This window comes from Urtica dioica, chromosome 4, assembly GCF_054948205.1.
Source record: "Urtica dioica subsp. dioica isolate 48M chromosome 4, U.dioica_male_clone48M_v1_H2, whole genome shotgun sequence".
NCBI lineage: Eukaryota > Viridiplantae > Streptophyta > Magnoliopsida > Rosales > Urticaceae > Urtica > Urtica dioica.
Genome location: NC_142759.1, coordinates 15593687 through 15615055, shown reverse-complemented (window position 1 = coordinate 15615055; position 21369 = coordinate 15593687). Strand labels below are relative to the sequence as shown.

Genomic DNA, 21369 nt, shown 5'->3' with positions numbered 1-21369 from the left:
CCTAACAGTGTTAAAAATATTGAATAAAAGACATATTTACTCCCTGAAATATGGTGGTGACGAAAATACACCCCTCATACTTTAAAATCTTTATGTTTTTCCCTTAATCTTTGATTTTTTTTCAACATAGTCCTTCTGTCTATTTTTTAGATATGCCGTCAATTAATTAGGCACGTTTTTGTCACGTGATAAGTAAAATAATGGTATTTTCGTAAACATAGAGTTTTCATCTGGATAAAAAAAGCTGAAAAAATTATTTTTGTCATCTCATTTGTACGGTTTTCATTTGGTCAAAGATCGTCGAAGAAACGAAAGATAATATCCAAAGATCCTCCGACGAATCTTAGGAATGAATTCTTTAGCCCGACCTGCCTCACAACTCTCATTCACCGCGATCCACGAATTTCTTTTTCGTTGGACCATCGTCAAGAGTCTGAGCGCTTACACGAGGAACAATCTTCACAAAGACGCCATTAAAGTATTCTTTGATCTTTAATCGGAAACAAAGTTTCGATCCCATTATTTCACTTCCGCACTCAAGGCGTGTTTGAAGAAAAAATAAGAGAAAAAGGAGGGTTTAATCGGAAACAGAGTTTCGACCCCATTTTTACAGTCAATTTTCTAAAACAATTAAAGTTCTAAAACAAATATGAAACTAGGGGTCAGTCGAATCGGGTCGGAGACATGGTTGTCTTTGAGCTAGAGCATCTTGAGCCGTCGAAGGCGTTCAGCGAGATAGCTCCTTGGGATGAATCCGTCGAAGGCATTGCAGATCTGCAGGGGAATGGGTTCGGCTAGGGATTTTTCGGCGAGATCGAGCTTCTGGAGGTTTCGATAATAGTCGAGAGACTGTGGGACTGTGCCGACGAGCTTCATGTGGGTCCCACGTCGCCTCCTTGATTCCTCGGAGGCACCGAACGTCATCCTCCGCTACGCTGGAGCACAATGATGTGAATATGGACAAGAGAGCGAAGAACAAAATCGCGTCGAGAGCCCATAATTTGTATCTCTAACAATGGCGAGCAATTATTGTAGGACCATGTTTGGTCATTGCGTGATTGGACGGTGAAGGTGAGCAATTATTTTATTTTATATTTGATGTATTTCTCTTCTTTTTCTCATTTATATCTGGGAAGGAAAGAGAGAGACTTTGGAGTTCGAGATTTAGACGAATAGAAGATAGAGATATAAAAGAGAAGGCCAAGAAAGAATATAAGAATCAGTAGAAGCATAGGAGAAACACCGAGGAAAAAGCACTACAGGACCAGTAATCCGTTCCGGGGTTCGGGGTGGAATTGGCCGAAAAACTCCGCGGAACTGGATGTTTGGAAAAGCTCACAGACTTTGTTGCTAAAGAGAGAGAGATAGATTTTCTTTTTATTTTATAATTTATTAGTTTTATTTTTAATTTTTAAAATTGATGTTAATGGCATTTCTGAAAATTCCTTTACTTTACGTATCATGTGATAAAAATGAGCAGATTTAACGGACATATTAAGCTCAAATAAACGGAAGGACGAAAAATGTTATAAAAGCTAATATTGAGGAGTAAATCGGTCGATAGTACGAGGAGTTTATTCTCGTCGCCGTCATAATTTAGGGGGACAAATATGTCTTTTATTCTAAAAATTAAGGGTAAAATATTATTTTTCCTTTTTTTAATATTAAAAAATATAAATTAAAAAATTACATTTAAAAAACTAATAAAAGCATCTTTCTCTGTGTTAATTTAATATGTTTTTATTTGTTGTTGGTGCCAATTTAAACATAGTTGTTGGTGCCAATTTATAAATTATCCAAAATCGTCATAAAAAAGCATACTAAACTTTCGAATTCAATTTTAAAAACCATGTTACTTGTTGAAAATGACGGTGTATGACATTTGTCATAAAAAAATATTTTTTGTCAGAGAGAACATGTGAAAACTACACAAAGTTATAAAGTTATCTAAAATTTATTATAACTTTATAACTTTGTGTAGTTTTCACATGTTCATGCATTTTGTAAATTATAAAGTTCATGCTAAATTAAAAAAAATAATTAATTGAGTAATTAAGCCATCAAAATTTGTAAATTTGCTAAATAGTCAACATTTTGTAAATTTAAGTAAATAGTCATTATGGTGACGTAACATTCTTGGACTTTTTAACATTCCATTTATGCTTTTGAAGATAATAGTTATTTTCAAATATTAACGAATATTTATAACTAAATGTATTTTTCATATGGCTATATATCTAGAGAGCACCCTTAACCATAGTTGCACATAAGTTTATAATTAAAACCTCTCTCTCTCTCTCTCTCTCTCTCTCTCTCTCTCTCTCACCGACGAAATTTGACCGCAATGCTATCGTACCATTGACGCATCACCCTATTATCTCTCTCTCTCTCTCTCTCTCTCTCTCTCTCTCTCTCTCTCTCTCTCACCGATGAAATTTGACCGCGAGATGCTATCGTACCACTGACGCATCACCCTATTCTCTCTCTTCTCTTTGCACGACACCACTGAAAAAGTCAAGAATTTGGACGGTTTCTCTTCAAGTTTCATGCATTTAATAATCTAAGTTTTTTTAGTTATAATATATTTTTTTTAATGTTCTATACCCATTTCTTACTTAGAATTGTTGTTTTTTTTTATGATTTTTTTATCTTTGACTAAGTTATAATTTAGAAATTTATAACTAATTAGGTTATATCAAACGTAAGACTTTCAATACAGTTAACGTTTAGGAATTATTAAATAGCCACAATTGATGAGTTGAGACTTAAATCAGAGTTTAAAAATTCTCCTATTGTCCTTTATTCATCAATAGCAGTTAATTTATTTTCAAATTAATTAGTTTGTTTTGTTAATTAATTAAACGATTTATAAGTTTCAAATTAATTCCTATTATTATGGTAATAGTTCAATTACTTATTATTAGCGAAATCAGCATATTTGATTTGAAATTTGTTTCATCAATCGCCTATAATTAAGAAAATGACAAAAGTTGTTTTATAACACGTTAAAAATGTTGTCACATCAACAAATGATTATTTTGCTGAAACTTATGAAAAGTTGAATAAACTAAAATTTTAATGTTTCAATTTAGCTAATTTGCTAGAACATCCAATAATTTAATATTTGATTGATTCTTTAATTATTATATGCATTTTGAAAGCATGATATGAATTATGAAGTTATGAATGAAGGGTCTCAAAAAATATAGTTGCTCGCAGTTGACCACAATTTATTATAGTTGATCACACTCTTTTTTTTTTAGCAAAAAACTGGTAGGATTTAATAAACTATAGCTGAAGCCAAATCGGTCTTCAGGCTATTACGAATACAACTGGGAGGTCCATTAAGCCAAGTATCATGAATATGATTAAAGGAATTACAGTGAGCGAGAATATGGGCAACCTTGTTGCCGTCTCTCTTAACAAACCGAAGCCTAGAGGTCGCAAAGCCTGTCGAAGCGCGTATGTCGTCGATAATAAACCCCTCTTCGTTGTCCCGGCTGTCCTTACCCCGGAGGATGGAGATAGCCAATTTGCAATCTGATTCGATCTCGCAGGGTAGGAGATTCCATTTTTTCGCGAAAGTTAGGCCTTCATGGATAGCCGTAAGCTCCGCTCCCAGGATAGAAGGAACTTTATTTTTTGTTCTACGAAAACCAGCAATAAAGGTACCCTTACGATCGCGGAAACAGCCTCCGAGGCTCATCAAATCACCATCTACAAGGTATGCAGCATCTACATTCAACTTCCATCGCGTGAGGGAGGGCGGGAACCAGGCACAGGGGTCCGGGTCGGGGGGGGGGGGTGAGACAAGGAACTGCTGCTGAATAAGTTGTAGCCATCGAGCAGTGAGACCGACCTCCGAAACGCAGATTTAAGCATGGCTCGTGGTTCTCCGTGGATAAGTTTGTTCCGCTGATTCCACACTTCCCAAAGAAAAATGCCGAAGAGATGAAGATCATGGGCCGTCAAAGACTCTTGGGCGTCGAGGAAAATATCCCGAATGTGCCGTCGGGGGCGATCTCGAAACTGCTCAAAAGCCGAGTGTTCCCATGCAGCCTCGACGAGAGGGCTATAAATAAGATCGTGGCTCGAGGAGTCGTCTTGGGCACCGCAAAAAGAACACGCCGCCGAGATAGGGATGTGCCAGCGGGCCTGATTGCCATTGGTTGGGATAATTTCCTGTAGTGCTCGCCATAGGAAAATTTTGATTTTTGGGGGAAGCTTGAGACTCCAGACTATCCGCCAAAAATAATCCTTCCCGTACGATGTAGAGCCGGCGCTGCTATTATTTTCCCGGGACTCCACGGCTAGGAAATAGCCGCTTTTTACAGTGTATCGTCCTTCCTTGTCGAAGTGCGAGGATATAGTGTCCTCGCTATGGGTCCTCGGTCTTGCCAAAGAGAGGATGCGGTCCGCTTCGAAGGGGAGGAAAGACTCTCGGATAAGGCTCCTATTCCACGCACCTGAAGGAAGTAATAGCTCGTTTACCTTCGTCTGGGGATCAAGCTTAGGTGGGGACTGGATCCTGAAGCTGTTCGGGGAAGGGACCCACCTGTCGTCGTAGATAGATATGTTTTCACCGTTGCCAACTCTCCATCTCGACCCCTTATCAAAAAGAGTCTCTCGTAAAAGAATGATATCATCAATAATGTTTATTGATGATATTTTATCGACATATAAAAAAATTAGATATTGGCGATATATCTACCGATATTTTGAACTTCGATCTTCCCTTACCTCATCCCGACCGCATCCAATAAGAATAAATAATAAAAAAAAAGTATGCCCACATTCAGTCAATTTATTATGTTCTTCGTCTTTTTTTTATTACAAGAAAATGTCTTAAACAACTAAGGACAACTTAACTGAAATTGTAAAAAAAAAAAAAAATGGTCAATTAAAATTGTAACTGAAACAATAAAGTATTTATATAATAAAAATAAAATAATATAGTCTCAAAATAAGAATAAGAAGTGAGATTAACACGATTTTTTTTAAAAAATTTTTAATGAGATAGTTCGGAAATTTGCACTCTTATAAAATATCTAACAAAATATCTTTTTTAATATTTCTCATGAAAAAACCTGTACCGCATAAAATATTAGGAAAATAAAGAAAATCCCGCCGATCAATTACACAACAATGAATAATCAACTTAAAAAAGATTCTGCTTAGGTAACTAATCAATAATTATATGTCCTCTCCTCCGTTTCCATTTTCATCCCTACCAGGAGTTACAGCACTCAACCGGATTCCTTAAAAAAGCTGGTTTTCTGGCCGGTGGCTGGTACGTAATATCGTGAAACGAAAAGGGCATTTAGCAATAGAAACTTGAACAGATTCAAGTGAAGAAGAAGAAGAACTATCCATCGAAATTAGGCAAAGACTGGCCATCGACAAGTCAAGATCGTAGTTCATTCGGTCAGACCTCGTTCACTTTATGATCTAGATCCTTCACTTTCAAATTTCCGAATTCAAGTGAGTCTTCATTATTATTTCCTCTTTAATGCGAGAGATTCACTAGTTGTCTTAAATCTTACTGTAGCTACTTAAATGTCAGAATCATACATTTTATAAATTCATTTACTATATCGGCCGTTGTGCTGATGATAATGGATTTGTATGTGTTATCTTTCAGAAATGTGCGAGTAATTAAAATATGCGATTATGGATGCCGGTATAGTTGTTCAGAGATTGTTCCGAGTTGAGATTCGGAGACTGGTCTTCTTGATCATCGGTTTTTTAGTGGTGGTTATACTTGTTTCTCAATGCTTTTCTGATTCATATGGGAAAAAGTTGTATGTGTCTCTGGCTAATAATAATGGTTCAAATAGTACTATGAAGATCGTCAATTCTGGTAGTAGTTTAATAAACACTTCAAAATCGACCGATATTCAAGTAGTGTCCAGCGTTTCCGATGCATTGGATTCCGAGGACGATGTTGAATCTGAAAGTGAACCAGAAGTCGGAAACGATTCGGATGAGAAGACCGTGCACGCAAATGCAGAGCCTGGTCTAATTCTGAATAGCGGTAATGTCTCTTCTCGAGCAGAGGCGTCGAGGTTTGGACCCAGTCCCGTGGCACAGAGTGAGAGAGTAGTTTCTGAGAGCAACGAAATATACAGCGCTGGTGTTTTATCAGGTGCGCCGCAAGGAACTTTCCCAGAGGGCTCGAGAAACTCGAGTGCTGCGGATTTCGAGGAGCGTTTTAGTCAATCGTCGCAGGTCAAGTATGAGGCAAAGGCGCTGAAGAAGAAACCAACAACTGTATCCCAAATGTACTCATTAGTGTTGAGGAGCTCTGTTTCTTCGGGTTCAATGGTATGAGTCTATTATTTTAGGCTAGTTACCTAAATTTTTGAAAAAAAATATTAGGTTCTCACTTGAAAACTTTTTGAATGGCAGTAGAAACCGAGGTGGTCTTCTGTGCGGGATCGCGATCTCTCGTTGGCTAAACAGGAGATTGAGAAAGCTCCGATTATCAGAAACAGTCGAGAACTCAGCACTTTGGTTTTCCGAAATGTTTCCAAGTTTACAAGGTCAACCAAAAAAAGAGTCCATGCCACTTTTTTGATGCACTGATACCGGGTTCTTAGTTTACAATGTTTTCAATTCATCGAGCATCGTTGTTAGAAAAAGAAATTATTGCCAACGAATAAATTAGGTTCCTACTTCATTAATGGGATTGTACCTGCGATTATATTTTCCTAAGCTGCCATAAACTGAGATTGTGAGGGGTGTGTTTATGTCTTTGTGTGTAATGATGTTGACTCTTCTTTTCTACAAAACAATATGACTAAATTGTTTATGACAGTAACACATTCTGCAATACCATTCCAGGAGCTACGAATTAATGGAACGAGTGCTCAAAGTCTACATCTACAAGGAGGGAAACAAGCCTGTATTCCATCAGCCATATATGAGAGGGATTTATGCCTCGGAAGGTTGGTTCATGAAACTCATGGAGGCAAACAGAAAATTTGTGGTCCGCGATCCCAAGAAGGCTCATTTGTTCTACTTACCCTTCAGCTCGAAAGCGCTGAGGTATACCTTGCTCGAAAAGGAATCCAAGGACAAGAGGATCCTCGAGAAACAGTTGAAGAGGTACGTCAATTTGATCTCCAGAAGATACCGTTTCTGGAACAGGACAGACGGAGCGGACCACTTTCTCGTTGCTTGTCATGATTGGGTACGAATGCCCTCGATTCAGCTCTTCTGATCTCTGTCTCCAAAGCTGGACTCCTTAAAGGAGCTCCAATGTTAATCGTCAGAATATTAAATATAATGTGGGTCCGACCGAGGTTGTGATGGCAATATGGGTGGGCTGTGCTCAGACCATTAGTCCTGTCCCATCTCCAATGAGCTTAATCTTTTTTGGGCAAAGTGGTAACTTGACATGGTACTACAACGGAGCCCATAAAGGCCGGGTTCTAATCAATTGGCGATAAGATGAGAAATATTGACTTCATATGTCTCTGCTTAGATTCTTAAGCTCACTCATCTTGGGTCAAATTTCATTATATTTGGATTAGGTGTTTTTCGTAGCTAGCGCACTCTGATATAATGTTCAGTATCATGGTTTTGTCTCAAAATGAGTTGTGTTTGAGTTGAAACCCCACGACTTTTTACGAGGTCCACATAATTTCGCATGTCTTAAAATCTAGGCTTTTATATTCATGTGTTGGATCTTTCCAATGGGAAACCGTGATAAAATAACTATTTTTGTTTTCTTCATCTATCTGATTCATAAAAATGCTGAAATTTCAGGCCACATATCTCACAAGAAACACAATGAAAAACTGCATTCGATCTCTCTGCAACACAAACGTCGCGAAAGGCTTCAAGATCGGGAAAGACACCGGCTTTCCCGTAACGTACGTGCGCTCCGCTGCAGATCCGCTCGAAAACGTTGGAGGAAAACCCACTTCGGAAAGATCCACATTAGCCTTCTTTGCCGGGGGTTTGCACGGGTATCTCCGGCCAATCCTGCTACGACACTGGGGCGAGAACAGAGAACCCGACATGAAGATCTTGGGTCCGATGTCTCGCGACCCGGAAGGCAAAAGGGCTTACAGGGAGTACATGAAGACGAGCAAGTACTGCGTGTGCGCAAGGGGATACGAGGTTCACACGCCGAGGATCGTCGAGTCCATCTTCTACGAGTGCGTTCCCGTGATCTTGTCGGACAATTACGTGCCTCCTTTCTTCGAGGTGCTCGACTGGGAAGCCTTCTCGGTCTTCGTTCCCGAGAAGGACGTCCCGAGCCTGAGGAACATTCTTCTCTCGATCTCCGACGAGAGGTATGAGTCGCTGCGGAACGGCGTGAAGATGGTGCAAAAGCATTTCTTCTGGCACAGAGAGCCGGTCAAGTACGACTTGTTTCACATGACGCTTCACTCCATTTGGAACAACAGGCTTCTTCAGGTTAAGACCCGATGAAAAGAATTCTTGCTATATGGTGGTGTTAGTTTATATTTTGGCACTGAAGAGAGCAAGAGTGGTTTGTGCATATGGAAATGCAATGTACAAACAGAGCAGTGTTTGTCAAGCTGCTGATTATAAAATAGAAAGAATCTCCCTGTTGAAGGACTCGTCTATGGTGGTGGTGTTTCTATTTGGGTTTAGTTCTTCACTTAACATGTTGGTTTACTGCCTTAACTCAGGTCTCGTATTTTTTTTTTGTACAGGGATATTAATTCTAATTTTTGTAATCATCTACGTGATGATGATAGTGTTATTACAGAATAAGTTGGGAATAAAATAACGCCAGGTTGGATTTATATTATCAACATGTAGTTTTTTTTTTTTTTTTTTTTTTTTTTTTTTTTTTTTTTGAGGAAAATTAACATGTACTTAAAGAGGTGGGTATTTTGACCAGTTAAATTGAACCGGTCGATTAATTTATATTTTAATTATTTTTTATTTATCAAAATTAACTGAAGCAATTAATTTCAATCAGTTATTTCTTAGTTAATCGTGGTACAATCACAAAAAAAAAAAAAAAAAAAAGAAATTAACCGTTCTAAGAAGTAGGGTTAACCGGTCAAATCATTAACCAGTTCAAAATGATTAAAAGTTTAACCGGTTAATTTTTTTACTCATCTTTACATATAGCTAATCGATAAGTGGCAAGAGCATAATGATTTCTATAACAAATGAGATTGGTTTGGAACAAAATTGCTAACTTAAACAACTTAATTTTAAGATGAAATTTTTTAGAGGAAATATGACCTATAACAAGTGAGAATGGTTTCTATCTATTAAAAAATTGGAAAACATGACTTGATCAATGATGATCAAATATATATACAAATCTCATGCGGTTGTATAGAGTTGTAGCAGGGTTTATTTTTTTTATTTATTTTTTAACTGCGGCTCGGACGCATCTATTAAAGATATTTTTGTTTAACGACTCAATTTTTTTTTTAAGTTTTGATATTTTTAGATAAAAACTAATTGAATGTATTATTAGTATGACCAAAATTTTCTTTTAGATAAAAACTAATTAAATGTATTATTAGTAATCATATTAACAAATTTTTAGAAATGAAAACCTTATGTTAATTTAGTTTATGCTCGGCGCTCAATATAATTGAGAACATAAAGCAAGAAATTAGAAGGTAGAAAAAAATAATGAAAATAAGCCCTCAATATTTATGTGTCTAATGTTTATTTATAGTATTAAAATAGTTCCATGAGCTTCATGTATTGTTAAGGAAACACGTCTCTTCATGATCTGAAATGAGGGAGGCGGTTGAGGGGGACCTATTTGACCAATCGTTGTCTCGAAGTTTCCTCAGTTCTCATTGAACGGTCTCCAAATCATATGCTGAGCTCGGATAACCAATCTGAGATCTTCGAGAAGCTGACTTAAAAGGGCCTCACAATACTTCCCGTAGTGGGCTGGGCTGATCAAGAGTAGTCCGACGGATTTGGGCCGCGAGCTCAAATGACATTGTGAAAAAAGTACAAAGTGCTACACCAACAAAACCTTATAACTTATTTGATGCTCATGAGCCATGAAATAACGATACTATCTACCTAGCAAGGAGAAAATGACACACATTTTATAATCAAAGCCATTTATATTAGGGAGTTAGAGTATATTAGCCAATTTGAAATATGAAATTGGCAGAATAGCCAATGTTTGGTTTATTTTGTGGACTAGCCAATTAAACACATTAACCAACATAATAGACAATAATACCCTTCATTTAAGATGAAGGATTACCAAATATAAATTAGTTAACAAAAATAAATAAATTAATGAAAACTATTACAATAAATAATTGTTTCATTTCATTAATAGATTAAAAAAAATTCTAAAGATACTACGAGATCTTCACCGCCGGTCTTCAACGCCTAGTCAACTTGCGCAATTTTCTGTCGATCTTCCTCATTGATCCATCTCGAACCACCAATTCTCCGACCGGAGACACAGAGTCGACAATTCTCCTACAAATGAAAATCGAAATTAATACGAATATACACATATTAACACGAATCAACACAAATTAACATATTCCAAAATACGTTCAACACTAATTTCAAAATCAACACAAATTAACACAAATCAACACTAATTTCACAAATCAACACTAATTCTCAAATCAACATAAATAAATACTAATTTCAACCCAAATCACGACTAATTTCAACACTAATTTCAAACCAACAACAATCACCACTTACAACAAACAACATAAATCAACAGACTAATTTCTTTACGGGTTTCTTTCTTTAATGTGAATAATTTCATTGCCTGACATTTTCAACAGTTTCCATGACAACATATACGCAATCAACACCAATTTCACAAAATCAACTATAATTTCAAACCAACAACAATCAACACTAATGCGGGCCGAATTCTGCGTCTCAATCTGTCGGTCCAACTTCGGAGGGCCGTATCTTTTGACTCAGCTGTCGGATTTCAGCGTACAACATATCAAATCGAAGAGAAAGACGAGATCTTGAAAACAACACGAACAGTTTGTTAAAAATCGAATCCCAGACCCAGTTTATTCTGCTTCGAAATACCTCGACCCATTTAATGTTTTAGCAATTTAATTGTGTGACTTTTGGGTTTGTTTGTCCTTTGGATTTCTTGTCTTTTGGGTTTATTTTGTCCGTTTATTTTCTTATCCTTTGTGTTTCTTGTCCTTTGGGATTTCTGTGACTTGTATTTAATCATCATTTTTAGACCTTGGTGATTAGAGATTATGAATGAAAAAAATAATTAAAACCTTTGTGTTTTTATCCCCAAATTCATGTGTTCTTGTGAGTACTCGATTTGATGCCCGAGACCTAGTATTCATGAGCGAATCAATAAGTGGAGGAAGGTTCTTCGATTGGGTATTCGTGCGTCGAATCAACAATCGTAGTCTATTTATCTCATACACAAAATCCCGCTGCATCAGTTGGTATCAGAGCCGAAGACGATCGTGAATCATGCAACTTTTTGATGTGGATTTATTGATGATGACTTCATGTCACGCGTGTTCAAGATTGATGACGAACAAGATGAAGAATATTTCTTCGAGGCAATCGGTGATCCGATCTACGATGAAAGCGATGATGAAGAAGAAATCATTGGTGAGCGTTTGAGCAGCCAAATTTTTAATGAAATAGAGAAAGAAGAAGAAGTGAAGATAGCATTCATCTCAACGATCAATCAAGCTCATGGAGTTCACGAAGACTTTGTTAATATGTCCAGTTTATTTGAGGTGGAGCTTCGATCTTTGCAATTCATAAAAAAAATCATTCTCCTTCCACAACACCTGAAGATGCGAATTCTTTCCAACCCGGAGAGAATGATGCGGGCCGAATTCTGCGTCCCAATCTGTCGGTCCAACTTCAGAGGGCCGTATCTTTTGACTCAGTTGTCGAATTTACGCGTACATCATATCAAATCGAAGAGAAAGACGAGATCTTTAATACATTGCAGAAAGTTTGTTAAAAATCGAATCCCAGATCCAGTTTATTCTGCTTCCAAATACCTCGGGCCCATTTAATGTTTTAGCAATTTAATTGTGTGACTTTTGGGTTTGTTTGTCCTTTGAATTTCTTGTCTTTTGGGTTTATTTTGTTCGTTGATTTTCTTGTCCTTTGTGTTTATTGTCCTTTGGAATTTCTGTGACTTGTATTTAATCATCATTTTTAGACCTTGATGATTAGAGATTATGAATGAAAACAAAAAATTTAAAACCTTTGTGTTTTTATCCCCAAATTCGTGTGTTCTTGTGAGGATCCGATTTGATGCCCGAGACCTAGTATTCATGAGCGAATCAATAGGTGGAGGAAGGTTATTCGATTGGGTATTCTTGCGTCGAATCAACAATCGTAGTCCATTTATCTCATACACAAAATCACGCTGCATCAAACACTAATTTCAAATCAACATCAATCAACAAAAATTAACACGGCCGGACATAAACACAAAAAAACACGACTTCATAAACTCTAAAAAACACGACCGGACAAAACCAATAACAAACACTCAAGAAACGCTGGACGAATTAACACAAATTAACTTGAATTAACGTTGAACGAATTAACACAAATTAACACTGACCGTCCTACCACGAATTAACACGAATTCCTCCTCCTCCTTTGGCAGCCTGCATTGAAGACTCCGACGAATGTGACGTCGTTCGATTTGATGCCGCGGTCAACCCTTCTTCTTCACGTGCTTGAGAGCAGGGTGGTTAATGACAGTCGTCGACGTCCACCACCATAACTTGATGCGTCGTCGCCAGAGATGTCACCGGAGCTTCGATTCTCCTTCGCTTGGACGAGGGAGAGTCGGAACACACAGCGAGGCCGACGATTGCGTTGAGATCGTAGTCCGACGAGGAGGTGACGATCTCGTCGCCATAGCTGAGCCCGAACACGGACGGGATCCATTGCAAGAGAGATGATTTCGATTGAAGAAATCTCTGTTGTATTCCTCCACACATACAATCAGATCAAAAGATTTGATTTGCTTTTGGCATGTTTCGAAGAAAAAAAAAGAAGTTTTCATCAAATATATTTAGAAAGAAACAAATGCTAGTTACAGGCTATACCAAACGACGAGAACAATATCATCATTACCAAATATTCTCATTAATATAAAATATGCTAGTTACAGGCTGTACCAAACGTAGTAGAAAAGGCAAGACAACACCAAAAATGGGTATGTACATAAGCAGTCCGGAGACATAAGGGTTCAGTCACAAACAAGGAACGAAGTGAGATGCTCACCATACGAGAGACTGACTAAAGTTTGTTTATGAGTTGGTCAGAATAATGAACTCTTATAACTCATACATTATTCATCATTCCGCTATCATTAATTTTTTTAATTTAACCAAACATTTAAATAAAAGGGTAAAATAGGAACCAATAAATTGGTTTAACTGCCACATCATCAAAATTGGCTACTTAACAAAAGTTTTAAAATGTTGTTTAGTTTACGATTTTAACGTTTCATGATGGCTAGTTGGTGTAATTTTTCTATTATTTTATATGGTAATAATTTATTTTTTTATTATTAAAAGTCACTGAGGTAAGCATGCTATACATTTTTATGATATTTATCTATGTATAATTCTCAAAATTCTATTATGTTGGAAATGTGGGACATTTTTTTTAAAGCAAGTTGAATCATTCGAGTGAGTTGAGAACATAGCTTTTCTCTCATTTTCTCTCATCTTTGGTTCAAATTTTTTTATATTTGGATTGTGTGTTTGTTGTAGCTATTGCATAGTTTAGTCTCAAAATCAATTGTCTTGAGTTGAAATCCCACGAGACGTAATGAGATAGCAAACTATATTTTGTTTCTTTTATCTGATTCAAAATGCTGAACTTTCAGGCCTTGTATCTCACAAAAAGACCATGAAAAGCTGCATTCGATCTCTCTGCAACGCGAACGTCGAGAAAGACTTCAAGATCTGGAAACACCAAATTTCCCGTATCGTACGTGCGCTCGAAAACGTCGGAGAAAAACCGATTTTGGAGAGATCAACATTGGCCTTCTTTGCTTAGGGTTCGCACGGGTATCTCCGGCCAATCTCGCTGCGACACTGGGGCGAGAACAGAGAGCCCGACATGAAGATCTCGGGACCGATGCCTCGCGAGCTGGAAGGCAAAAGGGCTTTCAGGGAGTACATGAAGATGAACAAGTATTGCATGTGCGCAAAGGGATACGAGGTTCACACGCCGAGGATCGTCGAGTCCATCTTCTACGAGTGCGTTCTTGTGATCGTGTCGGAAAATTACATGCCTCCTTTATTTGAGGTGCTCGACTGGGTAGCCTTCTCGGTCTTCGTTCCCGAGAAGGACGCCCCGAGCATAAGGATCATTCTTCTCTCGATCTCCGACGAGAGGTACGAGTCGCTGCGAAACGGCGTGAAGATGGTGCAAAAGAATTTCTTTTGGCACAGAGAGCCGGTCAAGTACGGACTTGTTTCACATGACGCTTCACTCCATTTGGAACAACATGCTTCTTCAAATGGAGACCCGATGATAAGAATTCTTGCTTTGCGGTGTTGTTAGTTAATATGGATATGCAATAGTGTTGGTGTTTTTATTTGGGTTTAGTTTTTCACTTAACATGTTGATTAAATGCCTTAATTCATGTCTCGCAATTTTTGTAATCATCTATATGATGATAGTATCGCCCAGTTGGATATATTATTATTAACATCTAGCTATCTAGTCGAGTTGAAAGTGGCAAGAGCATAATGATGGATGAATTGTTGGAACAAAGCGCCAACTTTAACCATTTTATTTTAGGGTAATTAAGTTAAATGGCTTCCCAAAAATAAGCAATTTTTTTAGCCCACCTTTCGTTAATATGTTGTAAATAGCCAGTGTCATTTATTAACAGTCAAATTTGGACGGGATTGCCCTTTGTTATTCCCGCCCATTATTTTCAGCGTAATAATTTAAATGGAAAAAAAAAATTCGACCATAACTACCTTGCATAAATCAAGGGAGCATTTAAAACTCCATAAATGCATTAACAAACGAATTCAAACATCACGCACCACAAAATCCATTCAAAACAAATGCACATGCACCCTCGTCGACAGGCTCACCACGAATCTTTTCTTCTTCTGTCATCTTCTTTCTTCTTCGGGGAGGCAACGAGAAGAAATAAGATGGCAGAAGAAGAAAAGATTCGTTTAAAAGAGAAAAATATTCATTTGTCCACGCCGTGATGTCGGCCATGGTGTTCTCCGCCGTGGTCATGCTTCTTCTTCTTCTTCTTTTTCTTCTTTTTCATCGGCATTGCTGGTGGTTTTGAGTGTATGAGATATGTTTTAGTGATTGTGAATTTGTTGAGATTTTAGTTCTGGTGTTTCTTTTCCAGTATTGTAAATACGACGTTGATTTACAGTTAATATCAATTGTTTCAGTGTAAAGCATTATAAAAATAAAACTGATTTACAGTATATTCGTGTAAATACAAAACTTATTTACAGTATATTCGTGTAAATACAAAGCATAATTACAGTATATTCATTGTAAATACAAAACATATTTACAGTATATTCGTGTAAATAAAAATTGGAAAAAATTCTGTAAATATTTTGGACGTTCTAAAATATTTTGGCGGCCAACTGAGATCATGAATATCGTAATTGTAATATTTGAATTGTTTTCCAGAATAAAGTCAATAAATGAGGAATATTTTGCAGATTGAATATTATATTTTGCCACAAAAATCGAAACTGATTGCCTAAGGTCAACCGGTACCTATAACTACTTTCCTAATCGGTTTCCTTAAAAAAAAAAAAAAAAACTGCCTTATTTATTTAATTCGAAATTTGAAAAAAAAATTGCCTAATTAATTCAATCTGCCGAATTAAATAAGGGCAAAAATGTAAACCTAATTTAATTAATAAGCTGGCACGTAAGCAATATGGCGCTATTTACAGGAAATTAACGAAATGTTGGCTAAAAATAAATTGCTAGTGTTTAAGATGGCTACGCAGCCAATTATTTGTTTATTTTAATATGATAAATTTTTGGAAGAAATATGACTTATAACAAAATGAGATTGGTTTCTATCTATTAAAAAAATTGGGAAATATAACATCAACAATGATCAAATTAATACAAAAATATCATGCGGTCCCGTAGAGTTCTAGCCGTGCAGAATTATTTATTTATTTAATTTTTTTTACGTCTGATTACTATGCGGATTGTACACATATATTTATTTTTATTAATAATATTTTTGTCTATATATATATTTATTTGGTAAAATATAATTGTACGTGTTACTAGTCTAAATATGCGAGATATTTGAATATTGAGTTTTTTTTTTCTTTTAGATTTATTCGAGATATTGGGAAAGTCCGGTATAGTTAATTTACATTTTTATGTTAAAATTTTATTCTAATTAACTTATAATTAAAAAAATAGTTCAAACAAAAATAAAATACACATGTGAGACATAAGCATGAATTTAATTATTTATTTGATGTCTACATAATTATATAATTCTAGTTCAGAATAATTATTGAGGTATTACTTAGTATAATTATGCTATTAAAGTTTATTGTCACAGAGAGAATTGAGGACATTTATTGAAGTAAAGTAATTATTTTTAATGGAAGTATCTTTCAATAGCCGTTTTTCATAATTTTTTTTTTCAATATTAGTCGTTGAAATTTTGTTTTTCATAAATAGCCGTTTTAATTTTTGAAGTGTACATTTTGCTTTTAATAATTGTTAATCAGATTTTAATTGCCGATCAAATTTCAATAATTTTAAACTAGATTTCAATAAATGTTAACTATATTTTAATAATTGTTAATCAGATTTCAATAACTGTTAACTAGATTTTAATATATCAATATTTTGAACTAGTTTCAATAATTATTAATCAGATTTCAATAACTGTTAACTAGATTTTAATATATCAATATTTTGAACTAGTTTCAATAATTATTAATCAAATTTAGAAAATGATTAACTAGATTTTTAAAGTTGTTGACGAGATTCTAATAACAATTGACTAAATTTTAATAATTGTTGATTAAATTAAAATACAAAGATATTTTTGTTCGAAAAGAAGGAACTACAAAATGTTTTGAATAGATTTGTTATGTAATTTTCCTTATGTTTATTTGTTTTTACGAATAGGCTACAAAGACGACAGTTTATTGTGCAGCAATCGATAAAAGCGAAAGAGAATTTATAACATATTTGTGTCGGTAACTAAAGGGATCTCTCTCTCTCTCTCTCTCTCTCTCTCTCTCTCTCGTGCCTAGAAAACAAGAGAAAATCGAAGCAAGCTCAATCGGTCTCTAAAGTCTAAACACACATCACTTGATTCCCTCTTCCTGTGCTTGTCACTGACCATTTGAAGCTCCAACACAGTTCTCTTTTAGTACAAGACTCATGACTAGTCGCCAACTGTAAGTCCTGCTCTAGGCTCTCCTGGGTTTTGCTACAGTTGAAATCTTTTGATCATCATTTGCGATTCTTTTGTAGAATCAGTAAATAAAAGTGGCAATTTGTGTTTCTCTGTCTCTGTCATGACACCGAAGCTAAATATTGGGACCCTCTTTTGTTTTAGCTAAAGTTAAATGTCAGAAATCATTGTGCACTTCTACATGTACAACGACATGCTAAACAAAGCTTAATCAACTACGTTTATGCTCTAAATCAATGGCCTAACTAAATGGTAGTGATTTTGATGAATATGTGTGCAGAAAGTTATAGGGAAGTACTTATGAAGGAAGAGCCAGTGATTTGTGCATAGATTTTCAGGGCCTAGTTGGCATGGAATTTGAATTAGGGTTTCGCAGGATCGATCGGAGATGGCTTTTCGCGGTGGTCTTAGTGGCGGTCACCCATTTGTTGCTTCAATCCTTTCTGCTTCCTTACGGGAACGCTCTCCGATCTCTATTGCCCGATCACGAACCCACGAAAAGCATCAGATACGACGCTCGCTCTTCCTCCACCATTCGCAACACCCTCACGGTCAATGCCTCGGATCCGATCCAGGAAGACTCGGATGAGAAGAGCTTCAGTGTTGATGAAGAACTATATAGCGATATCACCAAGATTGGTTTGGCATTGCAAGAAAACAACGTTTTTTCGTCCGAGAGTGTCGATATTATTCGAAAATTCGACGATGATCAGATTCCAGGACCAAACGCCAGCCTGAGCTCGAGAAGATCGGACAGTGGGTCGTTGGAAACTCGTCTTCAACGCTCCAAAACCTCCACACCGAGCAAAAACATTTCTCTGGCTTCACAGACCACCAAATCGTCGACCGCGATCGTTCCGGGGCCGAAAAAGATGAGGTGTGATACGCCGCCGAAGACCGTAACAACGTTTCAAGAGATGAACCAGATATTAATTAGGCACCGCGCGAAATCACGCGCGCCGGTATGTTCTCCGAGCGATTTCTCATTCGATTCTAACTCGTTAACTTATTCGTTTTCATGGCAGAGACCGCTATGGTCCTCTCCGCGGGACCAGGAAATTCTCGCGGCGAGGGCTGCGATCGAGCGCGCTCCAGTTGCGAGGGACGACAAAGAGCTCTACGCCCCGATCTTCCGAAACATCTCGACCTTCAAAAAGTAAGAACCGAGTCCGTAAAATCGATAAAACACATTGAATCCAAAGTTGGTAATGTTTGTAGTTTGTTTTTCTTTTTCTTAAAGGAGTTACGAGATGATGGAGAGGACTCTGAAAGTGTACGTGTATAAGGAAGGAGAGAAGCCGATCTTCCACCAGCCGATACTGAAGGGCTTGTACGCCTCGGAGGGATGGTTCATGAAGCTCATGGAAGGGAACAAGAAATTCGCCGTGAAAGATCCGCGGAAAGCTCACCTGTTTTACATGCCTTTCAGCTCGAGGATGCTCGAATTCAGCCTCTACGTTCGGAACTCCCACAACCGCACGAACCTCCGCGACTATTTGAGGCTCTACTCCGAGAAAATAGCGTCAAAGTATCGCCACTGGAACAGAACCCGCGGGGCCGATCATTTTCTCGTTGCCTGCCACGACTGGGTACGTACATTCTCTCTCTCATTGACTCTGTTCATTCATCATTTTGATCCTTTATCTCAGATAAGTAACACAAATCTTTCTCTTAACACTGTTTTCGGTCGGAGCGACACAGAATGAGACAGTGAATACCTGTTACTATTAATACACTCGATAAATTAAGCAGAATCAAGATCACTAGCATGTAAACAGCCCGTTTTCTTTTGGTTGTATACGCGATCAATAGGAACATTGACTTTTTTTTTCTTTTCTTTTTTTTTTTCCCCAGTTTTTCGGTCCCTGACAAGGCTATCTACTGCTTTTAACCTGTTTGCAAACGCACTTACTATCGTATACTGTTTAAATGGTGATAAAATATAAACATTCTTGCAAGAGTTTTGGTGACCCGAGTAGGCTGGATCGCGCCTAGAAATCCTATGCTCCAACAAAAAGAAAAATCTCACGGATTAGGCCACTTAAAACGTTAGATTTGCAATCCATCCAACGTTTTAGATATGTTTAAAATCTAGCCACATTTGACTAGGTGACCTCATTAATCACATAATATTTTACATGATTGTCCCTAGCATTTCTATACGTTAATTACGGTAAATGACTAATTTACTAAAATAAACGAAACGTTGGGTAGTTTCTCAAAATCAAGTTTGAAATTGGTTAAATAGCTGATAATCACATGACATACCCATAGATTTGAGGGATAAAGCTGACAAGGACTTTCATAGCGATTCTCCACGTATATCTTTGTGTTCATGTTTTTTTTAGTATTTTTTTTTTGTTAGGCTCCGTACGAGACGAGGCACCACATGGAGCGGTGCATGAAAGCTATGTGCAACACGGACGTGACAGGCGGGTTCAAGATCGGGAGGGACGTGTCGCTCCCGGAGACGTACGTTCGGTCGGCGCGGGACCCGCTCCGCGACCTCGGCGGCCGACCCGCGTTCCGGCGCCCCACCCTGGCCTTCTACGCCGGAAACCTCCACGGGTACCTCCGCCCGATCCTGCTCCGGCGATGGAAGGGCGACCCGGACATGAAGATCCTGGGCCCCATGGCCCCGGGGGTCGCCAGCAAGGCGAGGTACATCGAGCACATGAAGACGAGCCGCTACTGCGTGTGCCCAAAAGGCTACGAGGTCAACAGCCCCAGGATCGTCGAGGCCATCTTCTACGAGTGCATCCCCGTCATCCTCTCCGATAATTTCGTGCCCCCGTTTTTCGAGGTCTTCGATTGGGAGGCCTTCTCGGTGGTCGTCGCGGAGAAGGACGTTCCGAAGCTCAAGGACATTCTCTTGGCGATACCGGACGAGAGGTATGAAATTTCGACTAATTACCGTATTTTTTTTAATTTTTATTTCTCGGTTAATTTCGACGAATTGAAGTTTTTGTTTAATAAAGTTTCAGTTAAAATCTAACTGAATTTAAATTAATCGGTATAAACAATTAACACGAGAAAAGATTATACGAAAAGCTATTTACAGCTTATTGATTAGCGAAATAACCAAAGTTGTAAGTTTGAGCAAAATAGCCGAAATTACGTCCTCCAAATATTTTTTGAGACATTCGTTAAAAATATTGACCACTATATATAAGCTGTCAAAAAATTTATTGACAGGGTCGAAAACATTGTTGACACTTGTAGTTGCACATTTTCACAAATTTTAAACAAACCTTGCTATTTTTGCAAATCCGTTGGTTCGGATTGGCTAATTAGCTAGAACTCCCAGGTAAATTGAACCAAAAGTTTCGGTTAAAAACTAACCGAAGTGAATTTAATGGGTTGAGAAAACAATAAAAAAGAATGTTGAAGTGTTTGTTCATGTCTAGGTACGAGGCTATGCAGAGAGCGGTGAGGAGGGCTCAAAGACATTTCCTATGGCATGCCAAGCCTGTCAAGTACGATCTCTTTCATATGGTTCTTCACTCCCTTTGGTACAACAGAGTCTTTCAGCTGAAACCCAGATAGTGTTTTTCAGTTTTCAGTTTTGGGGATGTAAATATGTGGTAAATAGCACAAGTGGTTAATGTTTTTATTTTCTGTCCTTTGTTTCTAAGAGCTTGTTTGGAAATCCCTGCCACGTTGACGGCCTAACATGTTTACTTGCCGGGCAGTTGCAAGGATTGTGTATATCTTGGCTCTTAAATAAAATTGGAGAGGAGTATTGACAAAGCTAGTTACTTTTGGTTTTTAACAATCGAAAGTTTATATAACATTAACAACGCACTCAAATTACTATTATATATGAGATTACAATATGTACAGAGCTTCTGAGCTTAATATCATATGCAAATAAAATAACAAATAAAAAAACGAACGATGTGGCGTAGAGAAGGAAGAATCTCTTAACTTCAAAA

The 21369-nt window shown here is 37.4% G+C and overlaps 2 protein-coding genes and 1 pseudogene across 3 annotated transcripts; all 3 read left to right on the top strand.

Moving 5' to 3' along the window:
• Positions 1 to 5166: 5166 nt before the first annotated feature.
• On the top strand, positions 5167 to 8788 carry LOC149400796 (putative glycosyltransferase At3g07620). The gene is made up of 5 exons (XM_089613132.1): positions 5167 to 5481; positions 5642 to 6324; positions 6412 to 6542; positions 6844 to 7192; positions 7771 to 8788. Exons 2-5 carry the CDS (start codon positions 5671 to 5673, stop codon positions 8440 to 8442), a joined length of 1806 nt encoding a protein of 601 aa, XP_089469258.1. The 5' UTR covers positions 5167 to 5481; positions 5642 to 5670; the 3' UTR covers positions 8443 to 8788.
• Positions 8789 to 13176: 4388 nt separating this feature from the next.
• On the top strand, positions 13177 to 14512 carry LOC149400795 (putative glycosyltransferase At3g07620 pseudogene; annotated as a pseudogene).
• A 2705-nt stretch (positions 14513 to 17217) lies between these two features.
• Positions 17218 to 21209, top strand: LOC149400794 (putative glycosyltransferase At3g07620). 2 transcript variants are annotated; one of them, XM_089612199.1, is made up of 6 exons: positions 17218 to 17417; positions 17715 to 18396; positions 18460 to 18590; positions 18678 to 19023; positions 19800 to 20326; positions 20842 to 21209. In XM_089612199.1, the coding sequence occupies exons 2-6, from the start codon at positions 17785 to 17787 to the stop codon at positions 20978 to 20980; spliced, it is 1755 nt and encodes a 584-aa protein (XP_089468325.1). In that variant the 5' UTR covers positions 17218 to 17417; positions 17715 to 17784; the 3' UTR covers positions 20981 to 21209. The 2 variants fall into 2 exon arrangements, with proteins under 2 accessions (XP_089468325.1, XP_089468324.1); XM_089612198.1 differs by having other exon boundaries at positions 18675 to 19023.
• Positions 21210 to 21369: the final 160 nt, after the last annotated feature.

Coding starts and splice junctions, on each gene's coding strand:
- LOC149400796 (XM_089613132.1), top strand. CDS start 5,671: ATGGATGCCGGTATAGTTGTTCAGAGATTGTTCCGAGTTGAGATTCGG. Junction 6,543..6,843: donor AATGTTTCCAAGTTTACAAG/GTCAACCAAAAA, acceptor ATACCATTCCAG/GAGCTACGAATTAATGGAAC. Junction 7,193..7,770: donor TCGTTGCTTGTCATGATTGG/GTACGAATGCCC, acceptor CTGAAATTTCAG/GCCACATATCTCACAAGAAA.
- LOC149400794 (XM_089612198.1), top strand. CDS start 17,785: ATGGAATTTGAATTAGGGTTTCGCAGGATCGATCGGAGATGGCTTTTC. Junction 18,591..18,674: donor AACATCTCGACCTTCAAAAA/GTAAGAACCGAG, acceptor TTTTTCTTAAAG/GAGTTACGAGATGATGGAGA. Junction 20,327..20,841: donor TTGGCGATACCGGACGAGAG/GTATGAAATTTC, acceptor GTTCATGTCTAG/GTACGAGGCTATGCAGAGAG.